The sequence below is a fragment of the Strix uralensis genome, chromosome 6 (assembly GCF_047716275.1).
Source record: "Strix uralensis isolate ZFMK-TIS-50842 chromosome 6, bStrUra1, whole genome shotgun sequence".
NCBI lineage: Eukaryota > Metazoa > Chordata > Aves > Strigiformes > Strigidae > Strix > Strix uralensis.
This window is the reverse complement of record NC_133977.1, coordinates 19,489,923-19,503,160: the sequence shown is the minus strand read 5'-3', so window position 1 is coordinate 19,503,160 and position 13,238 is coordinate 19,489,923. Positions and strand designations below refer to the sequence as shown.

Here is a 13,238-nt window from a genome sequence, read left to right as displayed (position 1 = left end):
TACAAATGGCAAGCTTAGAAACAAAACCAGGAAAAAAATATGGAAAATTTAAGAGGTATTTCCTACTTGTCAGTTCTTTAAATGGTTGAGAACACTATCTAGTAAATCACTATACAATATACAAAAAATAGATTTTTTTTCTAAGTTAATGTTTTTCAAGTTTATAACATTATTAGGTATTAATAATGGAATTGAAATACAAAAGGAAATACAGTCATCATCAAGGAGAGACAGAATGATAGTGTAAACTAGAAGAGCGAACCTATACAAAAGGAGAAAATAATATTACGGTATGCCATTTGTCTTGTTCATAGGCTTGTCTTTTTGATGGGATATTAGATTTTGAACAAGGTAGAGTATGACAGTCATTGGTAACATCTGTATTCACCTTTTCATGAGAGATGTGCCTTTGTTCTTGTGAAGTAACAATTCCTTCTCTAGTTCTCGATATTACTGTTTGTTTTGTGGCTTTATCACTGGTAACTACTACCGTTGCCTCCTTTCTCATCTGATTTTTACAGCAACAAACAAAAAAACAAAGCCTTAAAATTCATTTTAACAAATTGGTCATCAAAAGAAGAGGAGAAGAAAAAATAAGAGAGGAATGGTAGTGAAGGAAAAATACTAAGAGAGAATTATTTTATTCCTAGTGGGGAAATTATAAATAGGGTATTAGAGGAAAAACTTCATCAGTGTAAGAATAATGTTAGAGAATAAATGACAAGGGAGAATACAGGATCACTTTCATAGAAGGCATTCTTAAACTTAAAAGCAGTTTAAGAATAATTAGTTCAATCCTGCTATGATGGAAAGCAATGGAATAAGTGATCCATGAGCATTCCTTTACAGTCCAGATGCTCGATATGAGTATGCATGCTTTTGCAGTGCACTGGGTAATATCTTGTTAATTCCTCACAGTGAATCATGCCTTGTTTGCATGTTGGATGAAGGGATAAAGGGGCAATCATAGAGTGTCTGTGCTCTATTTCTACCTGCTCCCGAACAGGTTGAACGTGGACTGCAGTCATTGCTGTCCTTTTAGAAGTTTGCTCTACAACACCTGGAGGTGGTTCTCTCACCATGGCTTGATCCACAGCAGCAACAACCGTAGCAACAGCTGCTGTTTTTTCACTGTCCTTTCTCACCTATATTAGTCACATCAAAAGACATTTTTTCATGTTTTGCATACATTCAGAAGAAGCACAAAACAAGTTACAGAACATTGCAAAAAAGTATTTAAATATTTGCAACAGAACTCACTCAACAGCAGATACACACACGTTTTTACACACAGCCTCTTGGACTCCATTTAGCACATAGAGTAAAACCAATGCTTTTTCCAAAAAATAGACTTTACCTCTCTAGCACCAGCCGCCACCTCACCAGCAGTAGCACCGCTAATGGTAACTTGTTCTTGGACCCCGTATCTCCCCTCCCATCTTTCTTCAGTTCTTATTTGGGTAGCGCTTGTAGATACTCTTGTTTCCCTCATCTGGGCTTCTGTGGTTGCAGCATAACCTTCCTGCTTCCAAGGAGGAAGGACTTCGGCCCCACCTGTTGTCACTACATGTGTTTTACGGATTGGAGATGGAGATTTCACTGGTCTAATAGGTGAGGTGGAGATTCTTCCAGCCGGAGAAACTGATCTAATGAAGAAATAAGGTATTAATACAATTAATGTAGTGTCATACAGGGAAAACTAAACAAACAACTTCAGCCTGAACTTGAATTCACTCCCCATTTATGGTATTCTTCAGTACTTTGTAGTTTAACTTTTAAAAAGTTTTTGAGGTGTTCTACTTATAAATTACACTTATCTGTTTTTAACATTATGTCTAACGTGTGTTTTTGTCATACTCATAACTGTGACACATTTCTGTAGTAGCTTAGTTAGATTTCCAAACAGAAATAAGGGCAAATGTCAGAGGCAATTTTCACTGAAGCACATATATTTAAAATATAAAAATACATTATTAATTTCCATTTGCTCTATCTTAATTCTCCTAATAGGAATAATATAAAAGGCTTACAGGCTGTGAGTATTACATATTATATTTGTGGTCTGGTCTCTGTAGAGAGACAAAATGATTAGTGTAACTGCTCTTTGTAAAAATACCATGTGGCAGTTATCTAGAAACAACTGTATCTACTCCTGCACCACATCTCATTTCCACAAGTCATCCGTACATGTGCTCAGATCAGGACCTATATTTTTTCCCATACTTACGTTTACAAATCTCAGCCAAAATAATTGGTAGCCACTTGGAAAGTGCTAGTTTCTAAATTTTGATATTCCAAAAAATCAATTCTAATCCTAGCAGATAGTTTTAAACCATTTTTCAAAATGCTTTACAGGCTTTCTAACTTGGATTTTCTTTGAGAGGAATTTTTTTATGCTGTACTTCCCAGGTAACATTAACAAATTGCAGCAGTAGGGGGCAGCAGCATCATATTAATTTTTGGATTTATTTTCTAATGTATTGTATTTCTAAAAGGGGTTTGACTAGCAGGGGAGTACAAACTTCTAGTTCCATATGCACTCTAGATGGCACTATTGAATTATTCTTTCATCTATGCAGTTTGTTAGTTATTGCTAGTTACTATCAATCCATTTCTTCCTGTCCTTGCAAGTTATTCTCAATGGGACAAAGTTCACCAGCATACCTAGCTCTGGCAATTTAAATGGCGCTCTTCTGAGCACTCAGCTTGGAGCCATTCCTTCCATGATGCTGGTGCTTCAGGATACTGAAACTGCAGGACTTCCAAAGCAATCTTCTCTTTACCGGCCTCTCAGCACAGACCTCCTGGGATCTCCCTGCTCTTCAAATTCCTCACTTCCCCTCTCAAGTCCTTTTATGCAGCAGAGCTAAACTTCATTTTTCTGTAACCACATTTACCTTGCCTACCTTCAAAACATTATTTCTGCCGTCATTACCAGCACACACATAGAACACGTGTTCACGTTTTTTTACATATCCTTCCATTCTGTTTGCCACTCATCACAGTGTCATTGCTCTTTTCTCTGTTCATCTAAAATAGTCAAGGGCTCTATTGTTTTCTTTTTCATCATGAATGTGGAGCTTTGAGTGCTACTTCAGCTGTATGTAGAGGAATCAAATGGCATTTATTCTCTAAAGGATTTTCTTCCATATGAGATAGAAAATTTACATAAGAGACGCAGTTCTATTGCAGTGGCAAATATAGCACATTATACCTCATCGTCAGACTAAACTCAGTTTCAAGTCAGTGCATTCTTACATTTTACACTATGCTCTCATTCTACAGCATTGTTGCTATATGTGAAAGTGATTCAAAAAGCAATCCTATTTGAAAGAATAAGTTTACCTTACTGGTGAGGGTGTTGGTGCTCTGACATGTCTTACAGGTGATGGTGATTGTCTAACAGGTGATGGTGATTGCTGTCGTGCCATTTGTGCTTTTGCAGCAATTATTGGTGGGGTCGGTGATTTTGACGTAGGTCTAGGAGGCATTCGTGGAGGTGCTTTGTGTGGGAGCTGTTGGGCTGTCGCACCTTCTATGACCATTTCAACACTTGTAAGTGATCTTGCATCAAAGTGGGCTTCAGTCTTCTACAATGAAATCAAGAAAACAAGTCTGAGATACTGTTGAAGTAATCATCCACATTTTAGCCTTACCTGTTTTGTTTTTGAAAGAAATACCTTTTCAATTCTGGCTTGTCTTGTTTGTGAAATCTGAGCAGTCGAAACAATTGTCTTTGTCTTTTTAGCAGGAACGGCTTCTTCCTCGCCTTTTGGAAGAGAAAACATGGTCAGGAGAATTGCATATGGCAACAAACAATAAGCAGTTGCAGAAATAAATGAATGGTCATTTCCAGTTATATACAAAAGTATATAAAAAACAGAAAGAATTAAGCAATCATCTGTTTTTCCTGCAGTATCTACAGGCAGATAACTGTGAAAACAGTTGAAATAATATTTCTGCATCACTATGTCCTTAGGAAAAAAACCACAACAAACAAACCAAAACAAAACACATTTATTGTAGGTTCTTCAGAATCAGTCCTGGATCTCAAATGACTTCACAGTCTGGAAGCCTGACTGAGGTGAAATTCAAGGCAAGCTGCTCTGCGTAGGATGATTCACTGCTACAATTATCTGTCTAAGAACTGTTTTAATCCTTACCAGGCTCATTTACAAGACCATGTACAGTTCTGAAGTCTAATATATCTATTCTATCAAAGCCAGCTTACAAATATAACTTCGAGAAATCTACAGAACAAAATGAGAACTGACAGTATCCCACACTTTTTTCTGTCTACTGTATCCTCAGTTTAAAGAAGACCCATTCTGGATAAAAGGTCCTTTTAAATTCTCAGACAAAAACCTTTGGCAAATTTCACCAAAGACACTGCTTTTTCACAGCAAGTTAGTAACTCCTGAGAAAGAAGTTATAAATGAACTTATTGATATAGCTTTGATGAAGTGGTGCATATTGTGCCATTACAACAATGAACGCTCTCTTATTTTCATGGCTTGCAACTTCAACTCCATTACCTTGAATTAGCAATTCAGCTGTTGAAGTAGCACGTCCCACATTATTTGTGGCATTTACTGAATAGGTACCGGAGTCTTCAGGATATGCTTCTGCAATTATTAAGCTGTAAAGGTCTCCTTCTTGTAAAATTTGAAAATCGGGGGAGCTTTGGATTTCTACTCCATCCCGATAGAACTTCACCACAGGTGTAGGGATTCCAGTCACTCTCACGTCAAGTCGAACTTGACTTCCCTGCCTTGCAGTCATGCTCTGTAGTCGTTGTGCGAAGTTTGGTGGTGCTGTTCCAGCTGTAGTTTTATTGAAGAAACAAATAGAAAAACAGTAACATCTGTTAAAAGGAACTGTAAGGGCTAGAGGTCTATTTCTCCTTCACATGCTACTGACAGATGATACTACCATCTCAAATATTCAAAACATTAAGAGTTGATTTGCCAAAATGCAAACACCCTGAACTTTTTTCATGTGTTTAAAATTTCTGGTATTTCTGATTATGCCCACAATTGCAAATGTTTTAGAATTAGAGATACATTGATTATAACCATAGGTAGAAACTGCAGTCTCTTGAGTAGGGCCCGTTATGTGAGTTATTCTGTTAAACATCATTTATATCCTTAAATATTATTAAGGGTTCCATCCTGCAGAACTTTATCCTTTCTTCTATGCGTAGTTTGAATGCAACCAGTAAGACAGGGCACATGAGCAGATGTATGCAGGGCTAAACCAGGAGTTTGTAATTGTGATTAAGAGTTTATAAAATCAAGATTAAGCTGTATACAGTTAAGGTATAAAGGATGTTGTTAGAAATTACTGGTGAGAATATATGCTGAATTCTACACTGCTTTAGGAAAAGGAATTTGGTTTGCTATTTCTTTGCTGATCATGTGCTTCAAATCCAAACTTTTTTCATTATCTGTGACACTTTCGCATGTAGCAGAAAGAGGTGCCTGTCTTTAGCTGCTTGATACCTGTGACAAGTAGCTCAGCAGTACTAGTTGCTTGCCCAGATCCATTGGTGGCTTGTACGGTGTATCTTCCACTGTTTGCTTCTGTCACGGTGGGGATCACCAGTTTAGCGCGGCCATCACTAAACGAGATCTGCACACCGGGCAGAGTTGCAGCAGAGAGAACCTGGCCATCCCGATACCAGCTCACCTCAGGAACTGGGAAACCTAAAGAAAAAGGAAGACAAAAGGAGATTAAGATGCTATGAAAGGCCAGATATCCAAAATTACCATAATAGCCGTTCACCTATACACAGTTACAGTGGAGGGTAATGATGCCATTACACTCCACTGTAACATAGGCATAGATCTGTTTATCTGTCTAGTGACACACTGGTAAAGGAATTTCTTTTTAGAAAGGTCTTTAAAATACACAGAGCAATAGGACAACTGCACAGGCTACTGTATTTAGGAAATCACATAATGAGTGGACTGTAGCGTTTGGCAATGCTGTTGAGGAATAAAAGTTCATCAAAATTATGAATTAATTTCACATGAGGTATTTATTTTATTTATTTGCTAGTATCTACGTAGTATTGCTTATGGCTAACAAAATTATCCAGTCCAATAGTTTGGAGACAAAGTAAAAATGAGAACTTTCAACCCAGTTAAGTAGTTGTCCTAACACTAACTGATTTTAGAACATGAAGTGACAGAAAAAGTGAGTGTTGTAGACATTAACATCAAGTGCTATTAATGTGTTTGGGTTTTGCTTCTTTTTTTTTCTGGAGTGAATTCTGTTTAAGTTTGGTGGAAAACAGTCAGTTGGAATCAGCTGATCTTTTGTTGTTCAAATATATTATTCTTTTGTTGACAGGGTCATGAGCAAGACTCTTCTGGTCAGAAGAGTTTCACTTAAATCTACAGCTGGTTTTTTGGCTTTAAATGATGATTTTAGATTCCTAATAGAAATTTTCTCCCCAGTGTTCTACTCAGCCAACTTTACTGAGCAACTGAAATCCATTTGATGAACAGATAAAATTTTTATATGAGCCACATAAGGAGAAGAGCTAATTTAAGGAGACAGTTCCAGCTCAAAGTCTTTTCTGTAGTTCTAGAATACGATTTCTGCAAAATGAAAATTGCTGCAAATTTACTTCATGTACTTTTCCACTCAAGCCAAATCATCAATTGCACTGGACAGGGGCTCAGGAATGAGATCTGAAACTGTGCTTACTACAGCTGCTCTAATTTTCCCTGTTCCACTCTCTGTGGTTTGGAAAACCCCAGGACCACAGAATTCTGCTTCCTTTTCAGAGTATCCCTATAAACTCATTTAATTATTTGGGGTTTTATTGTGCCAGGAATATGACTATGTGAGACTAAAATGAAAGAGAAGCTGAGATATGTAGATTGAAGCTTTTACTGAGTGTCTGCAGTCACACCAGACTTGGTTAGTAAAGTTTTAAATTTTATTCATAGTTGAAAAACTGATTTTTAGATATATGTAAAATAGAAACACATACACACACAGAATGTGGCCAGTTTTAGAGAGGATTAGAAATCAAAAGGGTAGAAGTACATTTAAGCATTGTTAATTTCACAGATGGAAGTTATCAAACAGCCCCAATGGGGCTGGTATAATTCAATTTTGTACTACTGGTACAACTTGGGCCATACAGTATCCAGCAGATCCCACTGATTTCATCCAGAGCTAATGTGTCTTCAACATTTGTGTAAATGAGTTTCAAAATGGTTTAAGCTAGGCAACCAAAAATCATGCTGTCAATAGTAAATTTCTTGAAACATTGTCAAAATGTTTTATTTTCTTGGTGCAGCTGGAGTTTGTGTGGTAGGTTGAACAAGGGCTACGTTTTTAAAAATTGAGACTATTTTGATGTCTCAAACTGGTGTGTTCAAGGGATGCAAAGTTAGAAGCCATTTGAAAATCTGAGCCCAAATTCATGTTAAAAGAAACTCAACTTCACGAATTTACTAGCACTCTGCTAGTCCCATGCCACAGGGCTAGGAACTAAAAGGGAAGATCTACCTCAGATTACAGATATTGTTGCCTGGACTATAGGGAGTAGGGACTTACTTTTATGTGTGCCAAATTACTATGATTCGAATACTAATTATTAGGGCATTCTTTTTAATTTTGAAACTCTCCTTGAGTTTTTTTGAGCTTTACTGCCAAAAAGAAGAGAATTAACCCGAAGTGCCTCGATTTCACTGCTTAAGTAATTGAATTAGGTGAGATTGTCCCAACAATGACGTGAGAGGAAGGAACTGCCAACCTGTGTTGGCAGCAATCTATGTGCTGCTTTCAACAATTATGCAGAGCATAAAGGCTGTCTTGCATTGGGTAATACTTGAAAACATCAGTTCAAAGAAAGTTTAGCGGAGTACAGGTTAGTTCTTTATGAACAAATTCAATACTTGATCAGTACTGTGGAGACGTGAGGATGGGCACAGTTCTAATGCCAGCAGTACTGCAGACTTTCTTGACAGTGACGTGCTGTCTCATGTCCCCTCAGTCCCTATTCACCCTGTAGGGCTGCCCCTGTGATGATGTCCTAGCTGTTCTGGCATTTACTGCTTTTAATCACGAGGTTTGTGTGTTCTGCACTTTCTGAGTGCAGGGAGAGGTACTGGGTACTTTTGTCTGATACCAAACCTTTGTTACGTGGCACTTAATTCACAGTCTGATACAACAGTACAATTCATTTGTTCTACAGACTGAAAAATTGCATCTCAGGTGGTTGCTAAACTCTTCTCAGTACTGTTAGATTAACTGGGCTCTTCACGTTCGAATTGTAGCTCTGTACTAATACTTGACATATATAAAAGGGCAGTGTTATCAGAGATAGAAAGAAAGTCTGAATTTCAATAATTCATGACAGATAGGAAGGGCAGACAATGTAGCAGAATAAATCTGTGTGGTCCATTATTTATGCAATTAGTTCAAGAAACAAAACTTTCATATTTTTTATGCACTAGAAAAACTAAATGCCAAGCCACCGTCAGATCTTGGTGGATGCTTTTGTGGCAGAAAGCTATTCCAGAATCTCACTGTGTGAATAAAAGCTAGCAGGAGATTGCTTCACATGATATTTGGGACTAAAATCCATATATGTTATATGCTATTAGAAAAACTGCTGTATCTCCTCTTAGTAAGAAACCAAGTTCCCCTCCCAAGTACTCCATAATATCACACAAATGAAAATTGCCAAAATCACACATTGAACCATAATATTAGCATCCTAACTTGTTCTGATGATATATTTATGTAGTTGTAATAAGTATTGTAGCCATCAGTGGAAAGGCATGAAAAAATACCATGTGTGAGCCAGTGTTATCCAAAGGGACAAAGGGATGAACCACAGTGGACCATAGATGTCAGTTGGACAGATCATGTGTTTGCACCTGTCACAGAGCATCTGGGTAGTGTTTTACGGTATGTGGATCATCACATTGCAAATGCCTGTAAGACAATATAATTCCACCAGCAGGAACACGTGTCATTTTTCCTTAGTCACTGCCGAGGTCAGAGGCACTCTTAGAACAGGGTGTTGGTTAGCTGGTAAAGTTATCTTGGGGGGATGCATGGGGTTTTGCACAAGATAGGGTGTTTTAATAGTGTGTCAACTGGCAAAATTAAGTATCTTTTAAAATTATGTGGCATCTGTAAATTGTATCAACAAGTTAAATAATATTAATCCACCCTTGTACTACCATCATGATCACCATACACATCTGCTCTTTAGCAGACTAGGGTTTTCTACCCTCTTCAGTGGTCACGTGGACTGAGATTTTGTGCTTTTACCCCTCCTGCCAGAACTCTGGAATTAAGTAAACTCAAGGGCACAGAACGTAGAAATACAGTTTAGCCAGAGTAACACTTAGCACGAGGTCAGTGAAGAACTAGCATATGCCTTGCCTTTTGCACCTTGACTCCTCATTCTGTCTGATCATCATCCAAACAAGATTACTCTCTCTACACCTATACAAAGCTCCCCTTATTAGCACAGTATATGTTTTAATGTACATACCTTTAATGCTATTTCCCCCCAGTTTTGATGATTCTAACATATATGAGAATTAGACAACAGTTTCATTGGCAGGAAGATTGACTATTGTCTGGCAAGCCCTGTAACTTTATACAGTATGTTTGTGGATATCTGACAGCACCTCACAGTGCTGATCAGTACCATCTGACATGGATATATATTCACATTTCAGCACTGATCTTTACCCATGCAGATCAAATTATGTTCTATGAAAAGTGTTATTGTTTGTCTTAGCATAAATGTTACCAAAAATAATAATAAAAAAATAACCAATCTTGCAAGAATGAATCAAAACCTTACCACTAATATGAGCCTCAAAGGTTGCGGCACTACCCTCCAGTGCCACAACACTTTGTAATGGCTGCGTAAATGTTGGTGCTTTTGTCGTCATCTTTACAGGCACTCTGAAAGCAACAAAAACATAATTAGAGATGAAATTTTTATTATATGCACATCCTTCTTGCTAGATTTTAGGAATATGTGTAATTATTTTCATAACAACTTACTCTTCTTGGTTTTAAATCACATTGACCTGTTGAAATGTGAAGACTATAGGTTTTGACAAAGTTGTATAGCAAATTATTCTTAGGGCACACTTGGCTGAGTTGAATGTGAAACTGTTATATTTAGTGAAGCTGTGATTTAGTATTACAAGTATGCAACAGGAGACAAAGTTCTGCTTGACTCATTGCATGACCTTGTGCAGGTCATTTAGCCTCTATTTGTCCATTAATCTCCTTTACCTAAAGAGAAAATAACCTCAATTTAAATTTTTATTTTAATGATTTGAAAATGTTTTGTTAGTGTAAATCATTTGCATTCTCCAATGGGAAGACAACTAGGTCACTAAGTAGCAAAAGAAAAAAAAATGTGAAGGTCTACAATCTATATGGCTTTTAATAATTAAAAAAATGCCAAGAGGCTCTCTTAAAAGCAGGCTGTAAGCAATAAATAATTTTATTTTATACAGAAGCATACTGGCATTAAAGATGCAGATAAAATTCTACTCTTTCTTAGAGAGTATCTCAGTGGAATTTTGAATATGGGAAGACAGCCACCTTCGAAATGTGAGCTAGGATATAAGGTAGCCACTGACACTGATGGTTTGAACAACTGCAGATTCATGTAAAATCTGAAAGAAAAATAGTTTGTTTTCTCTTCCTATGTCACAAGATCCTACTTTGAAATAGTGCACCGCCACTAGAAAAAGATTCTGTATCACGAGTATTTTATATTTGCATGAACATATTTATTTACTGATGTTGAACTGTGCAGGTTTTTAAAATGTAGCTAATATCTTCTTAATAGTATCATACATCTATTAAAGTTAAATTTTTTCTCATTAAAAAATTCCCCCGAGAGCATATCATGTCTTACTAAACAAGGGTTAATCACATAGTCTTTTCAAGTCAATCTCACTCACACATTTACTGTTGTTTACTTTGGCTTTTGTGCCTGATTTTGTGAGAGTCCCAGGCTTAACTTTAAAATTAATGAGAAAGTCAAGTTTCTTTCACTATGAGCCAAATTTATGCTACCTTTCAAAGGGGTGAAAATTCTGCATGACATGATTTCCTTCATTGAAATCAGTGCCTGATGCCTACATAGAGTAAGCGCATAAGGGCAAGATTGGGATTTTGAGCTGCTTTTTATTGCCTTTACTGGTTATCTGGATACTTGTTCCAGCTTGACAGAGGAACAGCCTTTTATCAAAGTTTTGAGGGTGGGGGGAAATGAGCTCAAATTAGAAAGAAATTACCTATGTTTCATCCTAACACAACACTAGTTTTCTGAAAGGAAGATGAAGACAAATATCTGTCACATGTATTTCACTAAGATCTACTTCAGTTATGACTATGTTTTGAAGCTCAGCTAAAATATATGGAAATAATCTTACAGTATAATTAAACTATAATCATGAAAGCTTATATATGTATATGTAATTTCCTGACTTCAGAATAGGTTGGAAATAATTTAATTAAGTTGAATTGTCATTGAGTTCACACAAAGTTTATAAATTTCATTGTCTAGGCAATTTTTGGTGATGAAGATCTGATCTTATAAGGCTTTTTGTATAATTAGAATTGAAAGTATGCATCTGAAATGTCATGTTCCAGAAATAACCTTCCTGGCTATGAATGACAGCAGACAAGTGTTCCAGAGCTGCCATGTAATTGATACCTTCGCAGTTGATTCCCTTAAAAAGTCATCAGCGCTTAGCTGATACCATATGCATTTTATCAGAGCTATTCTTGGAGCTTCTCAGTTTATCTCTCAGTAGCATAACCTTGAACACTCCCACAAAAAGGAGTTTTTAAGTTAAGCAGATGCTTCCATGTACTTTTCAAATCTTAATTCATATAGTCTTTAACAATAAATATACTGGGAAAACTTTTTGTGGAGTGTTATCCAAACTTACTCCCAGAAATTTAAGACTTAAACTTGTCAGACAATTTAAGTGCTCTATGTCTATACTCTGAAACCTATACCCACCCATGAGCAGATTTATAAATAATAGATCATATCAGGATTATAAATGACTGATAAAATACATTACAACAGCAGAAACATGCTACTAACCTGATCTCTCAAAGTGCCTGTAAGAGTGGGCTAAGCCCAACGAAATCTCCTTGAACGACGTCCTTATCCAGAGTAAGATTTTTTTAGACAATCCCAGCATGAGAATTGTAGAGCCTCTAATCATAAAAACAAAACTACACAGTCTTGACAGTGTAGTTTTGTTTTTTTGCAATCCCTACACCCGAGGCGAGGCGGGGAATGCACGACTGCTCAGAAGTGCTAACATAGTTGTTTTGCTTTATATACCCCAGCTCTGCTGACGGGTCTGCCTCATCATGTCAGTGCCAGTTCTGATTGGTTTCCTAAAAGAAAGTATCTTGTGAGGGGGGATTCACTGTGTGTAACTATATACCACCTGTTGGTTTGATTGACAAAGTTAATTTTGGAAGCACAAAAGAGATTCACAGAGGAAACATCATCTGTTCCAAAGATTTTGATTTGTAATTCAATTTTGTTTATAATGTGCAGTTTACAAGCCATTGCAAATTTCCTAAGTCATAAGCACAAGATGAAGAAAGTAATAAAGAAGCGTTTTAGCAGAGGATAGTCATATCAGTGAGATTCAGCATTACTTTCTTTCATTATAAGACATCCAAGAAGCTACCAAATGCATCTGTCAATCACCAGACTAAATAAGTAAGCTAAGCTCAGACATGTGGCTGCACACTATTAGAATACACCGTTTAATTTTTTTTTCCATAACTTTGAATTCTAAAATTGTATTTGGCAATATATAGATTTGGCACTCTGGGGTTTTTTTGTTTACTTCGCAATTTTTCTGTTCCAGGAAGTTAAGCTTAACAAACAATACAAAGCACAAAAATACAAATTTTGTGAAAATAAATTAACACAGATGACTACCGTAATTTCTTAAAAAGTAGATTTTAAGTCTAACGGCTTTTTTCTAGACCTGTGGAGGCCTTGTGCAGACCACAGAGTTAATCATCCATGAAATAGCATATTAGTTTGTAAGCTTCCACTGGCTCAGCTTCCTCACTCTATGCAGCTAATTGTACCATTAGATTGGTTGCCTCTGAAACAGAGGTCAGTTAGAAGACTACTCTCATCTACAACTGGAATGGGAGGTGTTTTGCCACACCACCACACCTGC

General features: G+C 36.9%; 1 protein-coding gene across 1 annotated transcript in view; it reads right to left on the bottom strand.

The window, feature by feature from the left end:
* The window catches only part of TTN (titin), a 242,891-nt gene extending 230,568 nt beyond the window's left edge, over positions 1–12,323 (bottom strand). Inside the window, exons 1-9 of the mRNA XM_074873084.1 lie at positions 12,128–12,323; positions 9,848–9,951; positions 5,502–5,705; positions 4,536–4,823; positions 3,681–3,769; positions 3,346–3,590; positions 1,358–1,646; positions 993–1,145; positions 389–508 (exon numbers count right to left, since the gene is read on the bottom strand). Of these exons, the coding sequence (XP_074729185.1) occupies positions 389–508; positions 993–1,145; positions 1,358–1,646; positions 3,346–3,590; positions 3,681–3,769; positions 4,536–4,823; positions 5,502–5,705; positions 9,848–9,938 (1,479 nt within the window). The 5' untranslated portion in view covers positions 9,939–9,951; positions 12,128–12,323. The remainder of the gene's footprint in view (positions 1–388; positions 509–992; positions 1,146–1,357; positions 1,647–3,345; positions 3,591–3,680; positions 3,770–4,535; positions 4,824–5,501; positions 5,706–9,847; positions 9,952–12,127) is intronic.
* Positions 12,324–13,238: the final 915 nt, after the last annotated feature.